This window comes from Echeneis naucrates, chromosome 23 (assembly GCF_900963305.1).
Source record: "Echeneis naucrates chromosome 23, fEcheNa1.1, whole genome shotgun sequence".
Lineage (NCBI taxonomy): Eukaryota > Metazoa > Chordata > Actinopteri > Carangiformes > Echeneidae > Echeneis > Echeneis naucrates.
The window spans coordinates 236,870-255,056 of NC_042533.1; the positions used below are offsets into that span (position 1 = coordinate 236,870).

At 44.7% G+C, this 18,187-nt stretch overlaps 1 protein-coding gene and 1 long non-coding RNA gene across 6 annotated transcripts; one reads left to right on the top strand and one right to left on the bottom strand.

Annotated features, from left to right (window-relative positions):
* The first annotated feature begins 66 nt into the window (after positions 1 to 66).
* ptpro (protein tyrosine phosphatase receptor type O) lies at positions 67 to 18,124 on the top strand. 5 transcript variants are annotated; one of them, XM_029494667.1, is made up of 27 exons: positions 67 to 537; positions 3,463 to 3,724; positions 4,009 to 4,164; positions 4,242 to 4,394; positions 4,480 to 4,968; positions 5,368 to 5,529; positions 5,849 to 6,045; positions 6,397 to 6,517; positions 6,612 to 6,805; positions 6,880 to 6,991; positions 7,139 to 7,302; positions 7,521 to 7,641; positions 7,966 to 8,099; positions 8,355 to 8,493; positions 8,830 to 8,950; positions 9,872 to 9,940; positions 11,365 to 11,448; positions 13,396 to 13,431; positions 13,740 to 13,821; positions 13,893 to 13,983; positions 14,066 to 14,142; positions 14,318 to 14,452; positions 14,639 to 14,761; positions 14,965 to 15,119; positions 15,311 to 15,446; positions 15,575 to 15,696; positions 15,789 to 18,124. In XM_029494667.1, the coding sequence occupies exons 1-26, from the start codon at positions 490 to 492 to the stop codon at positions 15,677 to 15,679; spliced, it is 3,666 nt and encodes a 1,221-aa protein (XP_029350527.1). In that variant the 5' UTR covers positions 67 to 489; the 3' UTR covers positions 15,680 to 15,696; positions 15,789 to 18,124. The 5 variants fall into 5 exon arrangements, with proteins under 5 accessions (XP_029350527.1, XP_029350528.1, XP_029350529.1 ...); XM_029494668.1 differs by having other exon boundaries at positions 16,095 to 18,124; XM_029494669.1 differs by lacking the exon at positions 13,396 to 13,431.
* On the bottom strand, positions 5,627 to 8,473 carry LOC115036501 (uncharacterized). Its single transcript, XR_003840412.1, has 2 exons — positions 6,358 to 8,473; positions 5,627 to 6,092 (listed from the first exon to the last, which is right to left on the bottom strand). It is a non-coding gene; the product is annotated as an uncharacterized LOC115036501 (long non-coding RNA).
* Positions 18,125 to 18,187: the final 63 nt, after the last annotated feature.

Here is an 18,187-nt window from a genome sequence, read left to right on the forward strand (position 1 = left end):
ACGTCAACAATTCATGTTTTCGATGTGAAAATGCGTCATCATTTAAAGGTGATGAATCGGTGATCAGAAAACTGACGTCACTGTTATTGATTAGTGATCAGCTGATAATCAGCGCGTTCATGACTCCCTGGTCCTGATGAAGATGATGATGAAGAGGAGGAGGGGGCGGGGGGACCTGTGTGTCTCGTGCAGCCTCCGGAGCGCAGGGCGGGGCGACGCCGCCGCAGCAGCTTCATCACCGCTGACCGACACCGACCTCCCGCTCGTCTCCAGGCCGCGGCATGGACCCTGGGGCCCGGCCGCCTGTCTCCGAATCACAGCCGGTCCGGTTCGAGCTGCGGTCCGTCCGGAGGGTGATGAAGGCGGAGAGAGGTTAGACTCAGACGGCAGACTCGATTCGGAGCTCCGCGCTCCAATGCTGCAGAGAAACCGCCATTGTTTGGGGATCCGCAGAAAAGCCCGGAGCTCTGAGACTCTGACCGACACACGATGCTTCTCCAGCCGCTGCTCACCGTCAGCCTGCTCGGCCTCCTCCAGGTAGGACCGGCCGGAGCCGGCCCAGCGGACCGGGGCTTTGTTCGGGAGCCGGTTCACATCAATACGGGGGGTTGGGGTGGTGGTGGTGTGTGTGTGTGTGTGTGTGTGTGTGTGTGTGTGTGTGTGTGTGTGTGTGTGTGTCTGTCTGTCTGTCTGTCTGTCTGTCTGTCTGTCTGTCTGTCTGTCTGTGTGCGCGCGCGCGCGTCTTTTTGTGTGTGTCTGTCTTTGTCTGTGTGTGTGTGTGTGTGTCTGTGCAGCAGAGAATCAGCTTGATGTCCCGAAGAAAGTGGGTCAGTTAGACACAAACAAACACACAGACACACACGTTCTCCGGAGAATCTCAGCTGGTTCAGATTCACCTGCTCAGGTGTGACGTAACGAATGACGTCAGATTCTTGTGTGATTATTGATTTCTCAGCACTGAATCTGTTTGCATGATTTCAGGGGCCAAATGTTGGGAGCTGTGTTGTGTTCAAGTGCAGCAGACATGGTGGGACATTATCAGATGTTCTCAGAGCTCAGCATCAGGACCCTTAATGGCCCCCGTGGATCCATTTCACTTCCTGTCCAGAGCTGATGCCTCTCTCATCACAGTGGAGGCCCTGGGAGCCCTCAGGGGCCCTCGGGGTTCACCTGGTCGGTCTGTTTAGGGTCAGACCTGGAAGGGCTGCTTCCTGTTGATTTCCTGTTTGATCTGATGAGCTCAGGGTATAATTTCCTGTGATGTCAGCGATGTGGTGGATGGTGGTCACTCCGTTTCTTCATGAAATCTCACAGACGAACGATAACCGTTTATCAGCTCCGCTTCCTGTTTGTTCAGTCTGATGGTGATGTTCCACCCCAACAGCGTTTTGGCTGCAGCTACACATCTATCTAGATTTATACCGATAAGATTTTATTAATAAAAAATACAATGAAACAAATCAAGCAGAATTTTACTGCTGATGCCAAAGAAACAGAAAGTTTAGTCATTTAGCAGAAAGTTCAGTTAAAGCTTAAAGTATCACCAATCATCTCCATCCTGTATGAGCCATTTAGCTGCAGAGCTAATGCACTTTAGCTAATATTAAAGTGTAATTGATAATCACTGATGACTTTTATATTTAATATTTATTTTGTATTTACAGTGTTTGTGAGTCTGTGCTGCAGCAGATCACGGAAACACAACAGGAAGTCAAATGGTGTGAAAAGTCACACAAACAGCTGCTCTTATGATGATTAATGTGATTAATGTGGTCTCAGTCTGAGGCTTTGAATTTACCAGGTTCTGGTCCAGGTGAAGAGCAGAGACCTGGTTCAGCCCAAACAAACCATACTAAGTCAATCTATGCTAACTATCTGCCTCACTAAACGGTTGTTAGCAGACATGCTAAATTATTAGCTCATCACCCTTCAGTTGCCTAGAAACCATCTTTGGTTTTTATCACGTTAGCTTAGCTTAGTGATGCAGACATGACGGTCTTCTGACCAGTTTATTCCTGATCAGCAGAGAGTCATCGATAGCTGATCGATCCCTGATCTGTCTGTTATCCGTTATTGATAACAGACAGATTGAAGATCTGAGTCTTCATCCTTGTCACCTCTCTTGGGGGGTGGGGGAGGAGAAGCAGCCATTGCTGCTTTCAGTGAGTTGGTTGCGGGGGGGCTCTGATGAAATGCTCTGGGGGCGCTGACAGTTTGTCAGACAAGGTGTCGACTGCAGCATGATGCTGCGTCCTGTCTCAGGCCTTATGCTAAGCTAGGCTAAAATCAGGGAGCAGGCTGCCAGTCCAGACAACTGACTACATTAAGAGGGGACCTAGCTGATGCTAACTGTTAGCACCTTTTTTTCCACCAACAGTTGAGGCAGGAAACAGCTCACCTGATTAGTTGTCTCTTTGTATTTATTGCTTTACTGCTGCTGCTGTTGTGTACTGTTTGTTTTTCTGCTCTGAGTGGATCAGTCAGTGATCTGTGTTTGTGTGTTGATCAGTGTTTCCTTTGATTACATCCTCAGGTTTTTGTTGCACTTTCAGCGATGAGGATTAATCCTAACACAGTTTAAATATGGCGGTAAAGAGATATTTTGAGATTTGTTTACCTTAAACTTTTAATTGATGTAGTTTGGAAACACACTGAAACATTTTAAATTGACACCCTTTGCCCCCCCCCCCCCCAAGACACACAGAAACTGGAGGTTTGCATAATAACTTTGGCAGCTGCCTGAGGGCACCACCTCCTGACCCCGCCCCCCATTGACAGGGTCAGATACTCCATTCAACTCTGAGAATGGCGTGTGTGTGTGTGTGTGTGTGTGTGTGTTCAGAGAATGTGTGTGCTTGTATTCTTGTATTGGACTGGACACTAGAAGGCAGCATGAGGCGTTTAGGGCCCCTGGTTGAGCAGATCTTGTGTTCAGTGACTTTAAAGAAACAGCACTTCCTGTATGTGGATGCCGCCACAGTATAACAACATTAACATTCAGACATGTCGTCCTGAGTTGGAGACGTAATGGGCATCTTCTCCCGCCCAATTGTGCCTCTCCTTTCATCTCTGTTACTATGGCAACCATAGAGCAAATGGAATGAATGGATTGGTATGGATTTTCTTACTCTGTGAGAGAGAGGAGGGGGGCCTTGATGGGTCTTGCAGTTTTTTTTCTGGACCAGGACTCATAGTCCACATTTCCTTGAACACTCACTGTGGCTCAGTCCGCTGCTGAAAGTAGTTCCCAAAAAACACAGTTTCCTGTTTGTGTGATATTTAAAAACAGCAGCAGGCAGAGCTGGGTGGTTAGCCTAGCATAGTGCAAAGAGTAGAAACAGAGGGAACTGTTAGCCTAGCTTAGCACAAAGAGGCTCTCAGTGATGATGATGATGATGATGATGATTACAAAGAGGATGACGAATCCTCTCTGATCGTCTGTTTTTGTGCCATTTTCTCCAGAGGTCGTTGACCTTCCTTGTCACCGTGGACGATGGCGGGTTGTTGATGGCGACCCTGGAGCCGTCGGACCTGCAGGACAATGTGACAGCATACGCAGCCAAGGTCTCAGGAGAACCACGTCAGGTCCTGGTGCAGTTCCTGAACAGCAGCGAGCCTGTGCTGTTCAACACGTCCCTCCACGGTCTGTGCTACTCTGTGGGGCTGCTGGTCAGACTGGGCCAGACCTGGTCCAGACCAGTAAAGACAGTCTCTGTTCTCACCAGTGAGTCCTTCGAACCTCAGACCTTGTTCAGGTTTTCATTTCAGTGTGACATCAAGAACAACAATCAGATAAAGATAGAAATTTCAGGTCAGCTCTAGAACAGCCCAAACACATGAGAGGAACTTTTCTTTGGAAAAGAAGGAAACATTCAGAGGGTGTTTTTAGTGAGTTCTTGTTTTCTGAGCTTCTCTCCCCGACTAGAGAGAACAGAGTCTGACCTGATCAGACAGAATCAGCTGATTCTGGATATGAGGTAAGTCCAGCTGTGATGTCTGTCTCCTCAGAGCCCCTCCCCCTGCGCAGCGTCCACATATCAGACTACAGAGACGCTCCAGAGATCGGTGTGGTGTTTGAGATTGAGCCTCCAGCAGGAAATGTCTTCAGCAGAGTCAACATCAGCTTCACTGAAGGACGAGAGAGGCGCTCGATGCTCTACAAAGGTCAGAGGTCACATGTGGGTCTGTCAGACGAGTCTCAGCGTGTGGATGTCTCTGAACCGTCTTTTCTTTTGTCTCAGATTTCTACAAAGGGAAGACGGTATTCAAACACTGGCTGCCTGGAGTGTGTTACCGCAACATCACCTTCCAGCTCATCTCTGAGGTCACTGTTTCCCAGAGTGCACTGGTCACACACAGTGACATCACACACACACCTGTGCACCATAGGACAGGTGAGACCAGTGCTGTGTTACTGAGAGTGTTGTGTTGTGTTTGACCTCTGCTGTTGAATCATTAAATCTGCCCCCCACCCCCCAGTGCCCTACCCCCCCCTCAACATCTCCCATAAGATTGTCCACTTGAGCCCGACGGCGGGGCCAGGAGGCGCCCGTCCTGAAGGGAACCAGGAAGTTGGGCGAGCATCCCGCCAAACTCGAGACGTCTTGCTGATGGAGGAGCAGGAGGAGGAGTCTGAGGAGGTAGCAAGAGTTTCCACTCAGTTCCCCTTTAACCTGACGGGGGCGGCCCCTGTCAACCTGAGCACCAACCAGACCACAGAGGTGGAGACTCAGAGCTACTGGCTGGATCCCACTGACCCGCCCCCCACCGACCGGGAGGAGGAGGAGTTTGTCAACGCAGTGGTGTCGGAGTACGAAGACTCCAACGAACCGGGTTCAGCCATGGGGCTGTCCCCAGAGCCCCCCGTCCTGCCGACCAAACTGCCCCCTATCCTGCTGGAGCTGCGCTGGCTACCCCCCCGCCCCCCCACCAGTTATGATGGCTTCAATATCTATGTCTACAGAGACGGTAAACAGGAAGTAAAGAAGAAGAGAGGAGGATGAACGTGAAATTAGAAAAAGTGAAACTTTAATATTTTCTGGTTTCGTTCAAAGAAAGAAAAAAAAAAACAGTTTTAGTTCAGACCAATAAAGATCCTGAAATTCAACATTTAAGTTTCAACTTTAAGTTTCACTTAAATTTAATTCAAAAAGTTTAACTTTTTGAATTAAATTAAGAAAAACCTGAACATTTCTATGATGTTTTAACTTTTGGAGATAACAGTTGATTTTAAAAAGACCCATCTGATGTTCTTTAGTCACATTAAGACTTTTTATACAAAGATGTTAAAAACAATCTGATTTAAATGAGTCTAATAATCTAATGTGAGTCAAACACAGAATGTAAAAAGTCTGTTCTGTTTTAAAGGGAACTCCACAGAAATGGCGACTGTGGATGAAAACACTCACGAGTTCTTCACGGTGCTAACGGAGCCGGGATCGTACCGAGTCCAGGTCACCACGCTGAGCTCATCAGGCAACTGTGAGCCCAGAGAGAGTGCCAGCGACTCTGGTTTCACCTTCTACCTCGGTACGACCGCCAAGCGCTGTGGCCCCGCCCCTTAAAAAACATCCCCATCAGAGTTTTTACTTCCTGTTGGTACATTTTATGTTCCCGACCTATTTTCTATATAAATTCATTTTCAGGTATTTTAGGGAGTGTTACATGATTTTTTTTTTTTTTTTTTTAAAAAGGTTTAAATTCTCAGAATGACTAAATGACAGCTAATCATCATTTTCATTAATTGATTGCTCTGCTGATTAAATGAACCAGCCGACCCTCAGAGTCGTAGACCACAACCAACTGACCGCTGAGGCTAAAGGGGCTTTGTGTGGTCTTCCTGTCCCAGGTCCTGGAGGCGAGCTGCTAGAAGAACTGAGGGAGCGCCCTCAAGCCGTCAGCGTCCGCCTGCTGGACTCCAGCACCGCCGCCGTGTCATGGGCTTCATCCTCCGAGAACCACAACGGCAGTCTGGTTTCGGTGGTCTCCACCACCTGCCTGAAGCCCAGCATGAGCCAGAGGATGGAGAGCACCTACTGCAGCGAGGTACTGGACCGGACCGGTCTGAAGCCTCGTCTGGGCTTAGTCTGGTCCTGACAAGTGAAATCAACATGTTGTAAAACAGAATATTTAAAAAGTAAAATAAATCAGATGAAATATTTTAGAAACATCAGAGGTTTTGTCGGACCCTAACCCTTAACTTCTACAATTTAACATTTAAAGCCTCACATGATTTTTTTTTTATCAATCAACTTTATCTTTTTTTTTTATTCTTATTAGAACTTTATTCTTTATGTGAATAAAACCTTCACCCTCCAAATGTTTCTAATAAATAAATCATTCATTAACAGATTAAACCCTTTTTGTCTTCTTTGCTCTTTGTTTTTTCTTTCCCAGGAAAACTCCACCAGTGACATCATCTCCAACCTGACGCCAGGCGCTCAGTACCGGGTCGTTGTTTTCCACACCAACGGGCCTCTGATCAGCCCACCATCTGAGCCCGTCATCATTGAAATTGGTGACTGTCTCTGTCTCTCTGTCGTCTGACATTTGACCTATGTGTCTCTTTAAGTCCTGACGAACATGGTGTCTGTGGTCATGTGACGTGTCAGAGCCCACAGGTGTCCGGGAGCTGGCGGTGTATCCTCTGAGTCCGACGGCGGTGATCTTGAGCTGGCAGCGTCCGTACCACGTGGCCTTCAGGAAGTATGTCCTACAGACCTTCTTCTTCAATCCCGTCACTCTGGCGTCGGAGTGGACCACCTACTATGAGATCGCCGCCACCGCCTCCATCATTGCCTCTGTGGTAACTGAGACACGCCCTCCTGTTGGATTTGACCTTTAAGCAGTGTCTATCTGACCGTAGCTGTTTCCTCTCAGAGAGTCACCGACCTGCTTCCCGCCTGGTATTATAATTTCCGTGTTTCCATGGTGACGTGGGGTGACCCGCCACTCAGCTGCTGTGACACCTCGACTGTGAGCTTCATCACAGGTACTGACATCATCGATGCCATCAGCTGTGTGACTTTTCCGGCTGCTCTGTTTATTTCCAATCACTTTTACTGATCAATTGTTAAGCCGCTACTACTTCCTGTTTATATTTCACATTAAACGCCTTCCGTCACTGTCTCCATCTTAGCTCCTGAGGCTCCTCACATTTCATCTGTGGATTATGCTAATGGGGTCCTCTACGTCCGCTGGACATACGGCGAGCTCTTCATCGACCTGTCACACTCCAGGATGCTTCATTGGCAGGTCGTTGCCATCGGAAAGAAGGGACCTGAGAAAAGCTATTCAGTGGATGTGAGTCCTCCATCCATCTGTCTGTCCTTTCATATCTGAGTCGGTGGATTTGAGCAGTTTCCCTCCTCTGGCCCTGATCCCAGTCTTGATCCCAGACCTGTGATAGAAACCATCAGGATTTTTGGAGGATTTGTTTTTTGTCCTTTGTTACGAACATAATGTTTTTTAAACTTTCAAACAGGAAACCAAAAGGCTCACTGTGTGTCTGTCCCTGTCAGGTGACCCGTAATGTGATGCGGGCCAGCCTGCCCCTCCCTCCAGGTGACATCTACAACCTGACGGTGACGGCATGTACTGAGAGAAGCAGGAACACATCACTGCCCAACATCATCAAACTGGGTCAGACAACCACACACATTCACACATACAAGCACACAGGGTTTCTTCATATCAGTAAGGCTTATTAGCATTAGCCTTTTCACATCGGGGGAAGACATTTGGGGGGTGCATAGACCAGGACAGGCCAGAACAGATCAGGACAGACAGACTGGGTCCTGAGCTCCTGTAAGTGTTGTTTTAGCCACAAAGTGAATATGAAACTTCATGTTTCCACTTCCTCATCTGAGCTGCAGTATTTTGGTCGTGACAGGAAGTGTCAGTTTCTCAGCTCACCACCGACCTGAACACGAATTCGGGCTTTAATCAAACCTCTGTTTCCTGCAGAGCCAGCTCCCCCCAGGTCTCTGTTCGCCGTCAATGCCACCCACTCGTCCGTGACTCTGCTGTGGACCGAGGACGGCGTGGCAGATTATTACCAGGTGGTGTGTCGTCAATCTGGAGGAAAAAAGGAGCTGAAGGTAGGAAACGAGGAGCTGAAGGGAGGACACATCTCAGCTGTGGAAAAAGCTTCTTCTTTGATTTCAAATTTGGGTTCAGCAGAAAACCAAAAATCCTAATTTAGGTCAAAATTTAATATTCAGAATCAGCAGCAGATTTTTTGAGGTGTCATCTCTCAGGTCAGCTGGTCGTTGGTCAAATTCCTGTTAGAGGAAGTTCTAACTCCACAATGTTGATGATGATGATAATGATGATGAAGCGTGCGTCCCTATCAGGCCCGGGAGCCTCAGGTGGCATCCTCTCATGTGGTGACGGTCTCTGGTTTGACGCCGTCGTCATCCTACAACTGCAGCGTCACTAGCTTCAGTTACAGCAGCCCGAGCAAACCTGCACACATCAGCATCAGCACCACAGGTAGGGGGCGCCGTCTCACCGGTACCAGACCAGAGCCCCAAAAAACAAACAAACCTGAAAACTAAATATTTTCATTTCTGCAAAGATCAGAATATTTAGACTGTTCACAATCAATCTGCATTCATATTCATAGATTATTATCATGTGTTTGTTTTTATATTTGTTTTTATGTATTATGAGAGAAAAACTGAAAGTTAAAGATGAAAATGTAAAAAAAAAAAAAAAAAGTGGATGGAATAAAAATGAAAAAATTTTGAATGTTGTCACATTGAAATCTTAACGTCAAATTGAGGTTTTACAGATTTTGATCCCCTGTAACCTTTTTCCTGTCTGCAGCTAAAGAGATGAACCCAAGCGTGGCAGCCATCTCGGCTCTCGCCGTCCTTAGCGTCCTGCTCATCAGTCTGCTCGTCCTCTTCTTGCTCGTCCTCCGAAAGAAACACCTGCAGATGACCAGGTACGCTCATCTTCATCGTCTTCGTCCAGCTCATCCTCATAGAAGGGTTCAGTTCTGTCTCTGCGCTGAAAACAGACTTTTGTTTCTGTGTCTTGGTTTTGTTGTATTTTATTATCTGATGAGACTTTAACGAAACTTTTGGCCTATATTCAGATTTTCAGTTTCACAAAGACTTCTGTAGTTTCTGACTTCTTCCTCTAAATGAAATTAAAATTTTGTGACTTCAACTATTTTTTAGTTTCAACATCTATTTCCAGCAAAAATGTGGTGAAGAACAAACTCGGCTCATGTTCTTTAGCAGCCAATAAAAATGTTCAGTTTTAACCAAATTTTGTCAAAACAATGACTTTAAACACTGAAGAGAATTAGATGATTTTGTAATTTTGTGTTGTTAGGTTATTTTGAGTTGATTATGAGTCCTGTTAAACATCAAACAGTGAACTGAGTTCAGCTGAAACTAGTTTCCCCCATAAAACCCAAAAGGATCAACACAAAATACAAAACATCTTAACCTCCTAAGAGCCAAACTCCTGCCTGCCATGTAATTTTAAGTTCTCTTTCAGGTGTGTTGTTGGTCATCTTGAATCTAATGTCTTAGTTTTATACCCTTCTGCCACCACTAAGTGGAAGTATAATGGCCTCATATGTGGACACCAGACCCTTGTAGAGAAAAATGTAGTATTGTCTAGACGACCCAAAACATGGCCAGGAGGTTAACACAGCATTCAAACCTTTGTCATCTTTTTTCATTTGTATCAAAACTTTACACACAAATAGCAGATAGTTCTTCAGATTTGTGTGAACTTTATTATTTGCTCTGTCAGTAAATAAATAAATCAGACGCACGTTTACAGCTCACTTCCTGTTTTTTATCACTGAGTCATCAGATATTTTTCACTTCCTGCTTCTTCTGTGCTTCAGGGAATGTGGAGCAGAAACATTCGTCAACTTCGCCTCATTTGAAAGAGACGGAAAACTTCCTTACAACTGGTAAGTCCCGCCCCCAGCTCCGCCCCCAGTCTGTCTGTTCATCTTCACTGTGACCCCCCCGGGCAGATTAGCAGCTGAGGAGGCAGATCAGGGATTTGGATGTGTAGCTGCAGACTTCAGCTCAGCTGAGGCGCTTTAATGCCTGTCAGGAGGATGATGATGATGATCCCCCCTTCCCCCCGCCCCCCTCAGTTTGTCGCTGATGAAAGATCAGGAAGTAATCTCAGATTAAAAGGGACAGCCCAGTTAAAATCCAACTGTGAACGCAGATCATCTGATCAGACTCGTTCATTAGAGTGATTAATATAACGGCTGAAAGACGGTCAGTGAAGGCATCACCTCCATCTGCTCCTCTCTGACTCCATCACTAAATGTCCGCCACAGTCTCTGTTTCTGCTTCGACTGCGCCATGTGATGATGTCACCACTGATGCACATCAATGTGCGAGAAGATTTTCACCATTAATATGTAAAATAGTGAACATTAGCAGTGGTGGTTTTCAAACTCTGGTCTGCAGATCCTCAGTGGACACCAGGTCTTGTCTTATTTCCCCTGATGGATTCCTTTCTAAAAGCCTGTCCTCCATCTTTGATAGTGACGTCTAGAGTTGCATCTGCGGTGTGTGGTGTCACAGCCAATCAGAGTCTCTGGATCAGTCCTGTATGTTTCTGAGTTTATTGTATTGACAGAATAACGACAATCAGATATTTGGAGCTGATTTTTCATCATTACTGCTCCAAAGAATGAGCAGAACTCCTGAAGAGTTGGCTGGTTCTCCGTTGAACGTCTGTCGCAGGTTTTTATCTGATTCTGGAAGATCGCAGTTTTCTGAACATTTTCAAAATAAAGTTGGGTCCATTTTAAAAAGTGCAGGTTTTCAGCAGCTGAGTTTAAAACTCCTCATGTCACAACCAAAGTTTGGTTAAAATTCAGACTGAACTGAATGAACAAGTTCACCAAAACTTCTCAGATATTTTTGATGAAGTTCCAGTCCTGATCTGGGTCTGGGTCTTGGACCAGGCTACGAAGGTTTGAGGTGTTTGGGAATCTGCATCGGTGGGGTCATGGAGGTTTATGAGGTCACAGGTCAGTGCAGGTGGCATTTTGACGTCACCGTGTGTGACAAGCCGCAGACTGTTCAGACTGCAGTGGTCCTGGGTGAGTGTTGCATTGTGGGACTGGCCGGGAGGACGCAGTGATGTCACAGACTCGGGCTGGAGGTTATTTAAATCAGACAGTGCAGCCATTGATGTCCGACAGCGAACAGACGCCTGTTGTCCTGCAGAGGAGGAGGGGACTGTCTCTGCATGAAGCTTTAACTCTGAGCTCTTTACTAATGAAGCACCATGTTCTGTCACCCCCTGGTGTCTGTTTCTCTTCATCTTTCCTGTTTTTATTTGTATTTTTTATTTGAACCCCTTCAGGCGAAGAAGCCTCTTTGCCTTCCTTACCCTCCTGCCATCCTGCCTTTGGACTGACTATCTTTTGGCTTTTTATATTAATCCGTGGTAAGTAAGCGTTGGCCTGTCAGGAGCATGAGCCACAGCTCAGCGTTGGTCAGACATTGTTTCTCCTTTTTACCAGGTGACCTCAAACTGCTCACACTTCACTCACAAGTCTGGTGTTATTCAATATTTTCATCTAATCCCACGAAAGCTTTTACAGAATATTTATACACCCACTGCTGAGTTTTTATATATTGTTCATTACAAATGTAAATTGAGAAACAATTTCTAAAATCAGATCCTGCTGCCGAACACAGAAATATTCAGCAGATAAATAAACTGTAGCTAATATTTGATTATTGAGAAGGACCGTTTAGATTTATGATCAACAGGAAGTCAGACCTGATAAAATCACTCTACCAAAATAAAACTATTTCCGGCTCTGATGATTTAAAGTCTGACAGAAACAGCTGATAGAGGTCACAGAGGGGTTGTTAAATTAGATCAAATTAAATGAATTAATTTGGTCAGATTCAGAGTTCTTAATGTTGAAGAACCAATCAGGGATCACCAGGAGTGACCTTTGGTTCCCCTCTGACCTCTGACCCCCTAAATCAGTCTGGTGTGTGTGTGTGTGTGTGTGTGTGTGTGTGTGCGCGTGTGTGTGCGTGAGAGAACAAAGGGGGAAATGGAGAATACCACCAGACTTTTATCTTCAAAGTTTCACCTAAAAATGAGTTTTAAGTTGAATTCCAGAAAACAGGAAGTCAGCAGATGAACTTTGTCTCCTGATGCTGTCTGTGGTCCATCAGTGTCACTAACATGTTGGATGTAGCATGATGCTAACGTTGATTCTAACGCTGGCTTTGCTCTTCAGTGTCAGTCAGTGTGTTTGTTTGTCTGTTTGTGCTTTGTGTGTGGTCTGTTTGTGTTAGTGTAGATGTTGTTGTGCATGTTTCAGATTTCTTCTCTGATTTTTAATAAAATCGGGATCAATAAAAACAGATTTAACTGAAAGAATGAAAACATAAATGTAAAAAATGCATGTTTGCATTAAATAGTTTGGAGGCAGTTCTAGATGAAAAGCATGTTTCTGAGCATGTTTTTTTTTTTTTTTTTTTTTTAACGTTTCATTGTGAGATTTTGGGGTTTGATCGAGAATTTACTTTTGATTAAGTTCAGAGCTGCCAATATAGAAATGAAATCAAGTTAAAATGTTATTATATATATATATATATATTTATGGTTTTGTTGTTTTGACAAACTGAAACAAACGAACCAACCAAAAATAAAAAACAAATAAACTCATTTATTTAGTATGAAAAGTAAAAATTGAGCTTTTATACTTTATATTATATTATATATTTATATTATATACTTTATATTATTATTATTTATACTTATTATGGAACGTTTTAGATCATTGTCCAAAACTCCAAATGTGAAAACATTCACCTATGAAAGAATAACCAACTATTTAATTTCATAGTTATACTTAAAGGTTCTTTTGAGTATGAATTTTGTCAAATTTTTGTCTCATTTGTAATGAAATAAATAATAAAAAGATTATTAATAAATAATAATTAGGATACATGTCAGTCAAATATTAAATAAATTACAATGAACAGCTGAATTTCCAATATAGGAAAGATTTTTATTTGTTTATATGAACTATCAAAAGAAACGAGTGGAAAAACATGATGAATAAGCTGATGTAATATCTTTTACTTTTTCATTTACCATGAAATTATAGCCTTTTCATATTGGCGGCCACCAAATGTTATCAAGTTTTTTTTTGTTGTTGTTGTTTTTTTTAATTTTATTCTTAAAATACAAAAAAAAAACAGAATATTTGACTTATTTAATGTCTGAAGGTTTAAAATGTCGGTCGAGCCCTGAATGTCTTACAGAAACGTGTCTGAGAAACGTAAAAATTAATTATTTACACTTCCTGTCGTTACTGATCGATGACATCATAATGACAAAAATGTACATGTGTGTATTTTATAGGAGCAAGACCGCTTTAAAGAAACGGAAGCTAACAAGGTAACCAGACTAAATGACGTGTGGCTCCATCACTTTGGTTTGTGTGTTTGTTTGTTGCCTTCACACTAATTTCAGCTTTCAGCCAGAAAAAAAGGAAACAAGTAGATTATCCCAGAAGATTAAAGTCAGACTGAGTTTAAACTCCAGACGGAGGAAATGTGGGATCCTTAAAAAGAGTCTTTTGAACTAGACTGAGTTTCATCTCTTCATCTTTAACAGGAAACAGATCCTGAAAAACTTTCCGACTTTCAGAGGAAACGTGAAGATTCTAAGTTTGTTGTGTTTCCTGTTTGTCTTCTCGTTTTCAGTCCCGTCCAGCTCGACGACTTTGATGCCTATTTCAAAGAAATGAGCAAAGACTCCGCCTACAAGTTCTCCCTGCAGTTTGAGGTGAGTCCACCTGAACATCAGGACCAGAACTCTGCAGACATGGACCTGATTCATGTTATTTCTGACTTCAGGAGCTGAAGAGCGTCGGCCTGGATCTTTCCCACGATGCCGCAGACCTGCCTGTCAACAGGCCCAAGAACAGATACACCAACATCCTGCCATGTGAGATCACTTCCTGTTTGTGACGCTATCATTAAAATGATTCTGATGCAGTTAAATAATAATATTTAACTGCCCCCCCCAGACGATTTCAGTCGTGTGAAGCTGATTTCGCTGCACAACGACGAAGGTTCTGATTATATCAACGCCAACTTCATCCCGGTAAGCCACCATTTATCTTTAATCAAGTTAAAACATTTCCACCATTTTATTGTGACGATTCAGGAACAAAATCTTTAACAGCTAGTCTGAACTGTTCATTCATTGACACGAAGCAGCTGTCGATGTAGCAGTGACACTGCATGTGTCTGTGTGCATCTGTGTGTTTCCCTCTCAGGGATACAAGCATGTTAAGGAGTACATCGCCACTCAGGGTCCGCTGCCAGAGACTAGGAACGATTTCTGGCAGATGGTTTTGCAGCAGAAGTCGTCGATCATCGTGATGCTGACTCAGTGTAACGAACGCCGCCGGGTGAGTTGCGTGATGTACAGGCGAATCTGTAAACATCAGAATTTCCTGGAAAAGTTCTTCTTTTTCTGAAGATCAACTTTTCCAGAAAGCTGTGATTCGTCTGGAGGTTTAAAGCCGCGTCAGTGGGACGTCCTGATTGGTCGGTTGGTTGGAGGGGACACTAACTGAGGCCACTCGTGTTTCCAGGTTAAGTGCGATCACTATTGGCCATTCACAGACGAGCCGGTGATGTACGGAGAGATCAGCGTGGAGATGCTGTCGGAGGCCGAAGCTCCGGAGTGGACCATCAGAAAGTTCAGGCTAGGATACGTGAGTGGACCAACCAGAGGCCGGCGGCCCGTGGGGAGTCCAATGGCTCCTGAACTCAACCAATGACTGATCAGTCTGCTCTTTATCATGATGAAGACAAAAGCACTCTGAGAATCTAAACTTTAATCTACTCCCAGTTACATTTTTGGCAGCTCCGATCTCTCGTAGTTCTGCGGAGTCATAGTGTGTGTCACTCCCTGCAGGCTGACGAGACCCAGGACGTCCTCCACCTGAACTACACCTCATGGCCAGATCACGGCGTCCCCACAGTCAACGCCATCGAGAGCATCCTGCAGTTTGTCCTCATCGTCCGTCAGCAGGCCAACAGGACTAAAGACCCCATTGTGGTCCACTGCAGGTCAGAGTCGGTCCTGGTCTCAGACCAGGTCCTCCAGTTCCCGCTCTCACACATTGATTTTTGGTTCTGCTTCTGGCTTTTAATGTCCTGCTGATCGGAAGCTCTGAGTCCCTGAACGGGAAGTCGGCTCAGAGCCATTGAAGCTGAGTTAACTGATGATGTCATTTCCTGATGTGGTCTGTGGTCTTCAGTGCTGGAGTCGGCCGGACCGGGACTTTCATCGCTCTGGACCGTCTGATGCAGCACATTAGAGAACACGAGTTTGCTGACATCCTCGGCATGGTGTCCGAGATGAGGTCACACCGTCTGTCCATGGTCCAGACCGAGGTGAGGGCGCCATGGTTCACTGATCCAGGGCCAATCGGAACTGATCAGAACCGATTCAGTTTGAAGGTTTTAATGTATTCTGGGATACGCAGGTCGATCATGTGACTAAAGTTGTTCTCCTCCTTCAGGAGCAGTACGTGTTCATCCATCAGTGCGTCCTGTTGATGTGGCAGAAGAAGAAGCAGCAGTCCGTCACCTCCGACGTCATCTATGAAAACGCCAGCAAGACATAAAGATGTCTCCTCCAGACGTGAGTCCAGATGTTTCTTCCAGCATCAGATCAGAGCTTGTTTGTCCCGCAGACAGTAAACGTGCGGCTCCTCCCTGCTCCTCGTCTTGCAGGCTGTGAACACGCCGACCTCCTGAGCTTCAGGCTTCCATCCTCCGCAGAAGATGATTTGCTTCATCGTCAGTTTCAAAATCAAAGTGGCCGAATGTCACGAGAAAAAACAGTTTTTAGTTTGTTTTCGAACGTGGCAAAGTTTTTCCTTAAGGAGCCGTCACGTTCGACCGCGACCCACCTTCTGGACTGCTGGGAGGAGCGTGAACGAGCTCTGTCTGCTGATTGGATGTCTTCACTGTGTCTGTCCTCGTTCAGTGGACGGAGCTGAGTCAGCACTTTTTCTTTTTATTTGTTTTTAATCTCAGGAGTCGCTTAAAAACCAGCAAACATGTCGGCCCTTCCTCCGTCCGTCCCGTTTCATCCTTCTTTGTGTTCGCCGTCCTGCCGTTCCTGCCTCCGGTGGTGGCGGATTTCCACGTTTCACTGCCAAATGCGCCAAACGGTGACACCGATGGCTGCTGCTCCAAGAAACACACTGAAACAAGTTCGGACCAACAAACGAAGAGCACAAACGTTTCGACAACTCTAAGGTTTTAATTCATTCATTTCTGTCTTTTCCTTCAAACACTAAGAACGACTGAGATGTTTTTTCTGTTTCCGTCGACGAATCACCTGAAACTGGATTCAAGCAGCTGATGATGAAGATTCTGCTTCAATCAGATGTTTTTATCCATCGAATCTCGGAGGACGAACTTGAATGTTTGCTATGTCACAAACTCAGTGGAGGAAACAAACGGCGAGGACCTCGTGCTGCAGCCGCGAGGCATTCAAGGTCAGTTTAGACTTTAGAGACTGTGGTTGTAGAGCTGTAGTTTGTATTTGCACTGAAGAATCTGCCTCAACTGAAGACGCAGAGGTCTGAAGTTTCTGCAACAAACGGCAGAAAAACTGATCAAATCTGAGGACGGACGAGAAAGTGAAACTACCAAGAAACGACGAGCTCCACTTGCCTTCATGATGCTGTCAGGAAATGACCGAAAACCCGACCCGAGCCCCGAACTGGATCAGTCCTGTCACGTGGTGCATTCACTGTCTCTGCTGCTCCTGTTTATTTCTCTGGTTCTGGTTTCACAATAAGAGTTGATGATAGCAGTGTCAGTGAATGCATCACAATTTAAGAGCAGGCTCCATTCTCGTCACGACGGCTCACGTCCAATGCGTCTCAAGCTGAGTAGTTGTAGTTGTGATGTCACTTCCTGACGCGTCATGTCGTCATATCAAATGTCTTTAAGATGATTTTTAAATTTTTTTATTTTCTACCGAAACTCCTGAGAATGTCTGAACAGATGAGTGGTGACCTTTGACCCCACAGCTTCTCCCTCCATTCAGGAAGTACAGGGTGTCATCAAAATAAGAGCCCAGCAGAAGGTTTGGAACAAACACATTTTAAATCTTTTATTTGTTGGTTCACGGTGAGTCAACATTTTCTCTTAAATTTCCAGTTCAGCACCTGAGTGGACCAGCTGTCAGGCTATTATGTTGAAACGTTTCTTGTGAAAAGTCACATTTATAATTAGCCTTAATTTGAAAATAGTTTCCTATGAAAACAAGTTTTTCTTCAACTAACTGTATTTCTCAATAGTTCAGTTTACTATTAATCAATCCAGAAATAAATTCAAATTAGTTTTGCATTTATCAATTTTTTTTAAATCTCATAATTTGATGCATCTTTTTATATCAAAATGTGTTTGTTCCAATTTTACTTAAAAAGAAGCTGTTTCGTTAATTTGACGCCATCTTGTATTCCATTTGTTGAAAATTTAAACTAACGAATGTTTTAAAAACAAAAAGTTCACTTAAACTGATTTGTCATCGTTGCCTTGTGGTTCAACTACCTGAAGTCTGGACCTGGCAGGTCGGGTCCTGTGGGCGCCACTTGATCTGGACCGGGCTCCGCAGACGTACTGTACATAATGCTATGCTAACTGTTCTGTTTCTGCTCGTCACTTCACGGTAACTTTTGTGGAAATGTTGCTTTAGAGTTTGTTTTTTTAAAAGTTGTTGTGTTTGTGAATCATCTCGACCCGAGTTCTCATCTCTATCTTGGCGCCTCGTGGCCTCAAGAGTCAGATGCCCGGCGGCATCACGTGGACTCTGAGAACCTGGCCTGAGGCGTGAGAACCGCACTACAGTACGGCTGTCAAAAAAAAGGACGTGCAGGTGAAGCTCAGCTTTTCACGTCTACGATTTGTTCTCTAGCTTCGTGTTTGTTGCTCAGATGTGTCGTCATTGGTGCCATTTTTGTGCATTTGTGTCATTTAAGATTTGAGGGATGATCTGGATCACTGTCACAGTTTTAATGTGCGTGTTGAACAAATAAAATGTTGCAGTTACAGTTTCCTGTTTGTGTTTATTAAGCATAAAAGGAAACAAAGGAATAGAAACTCTGAGACTTTAA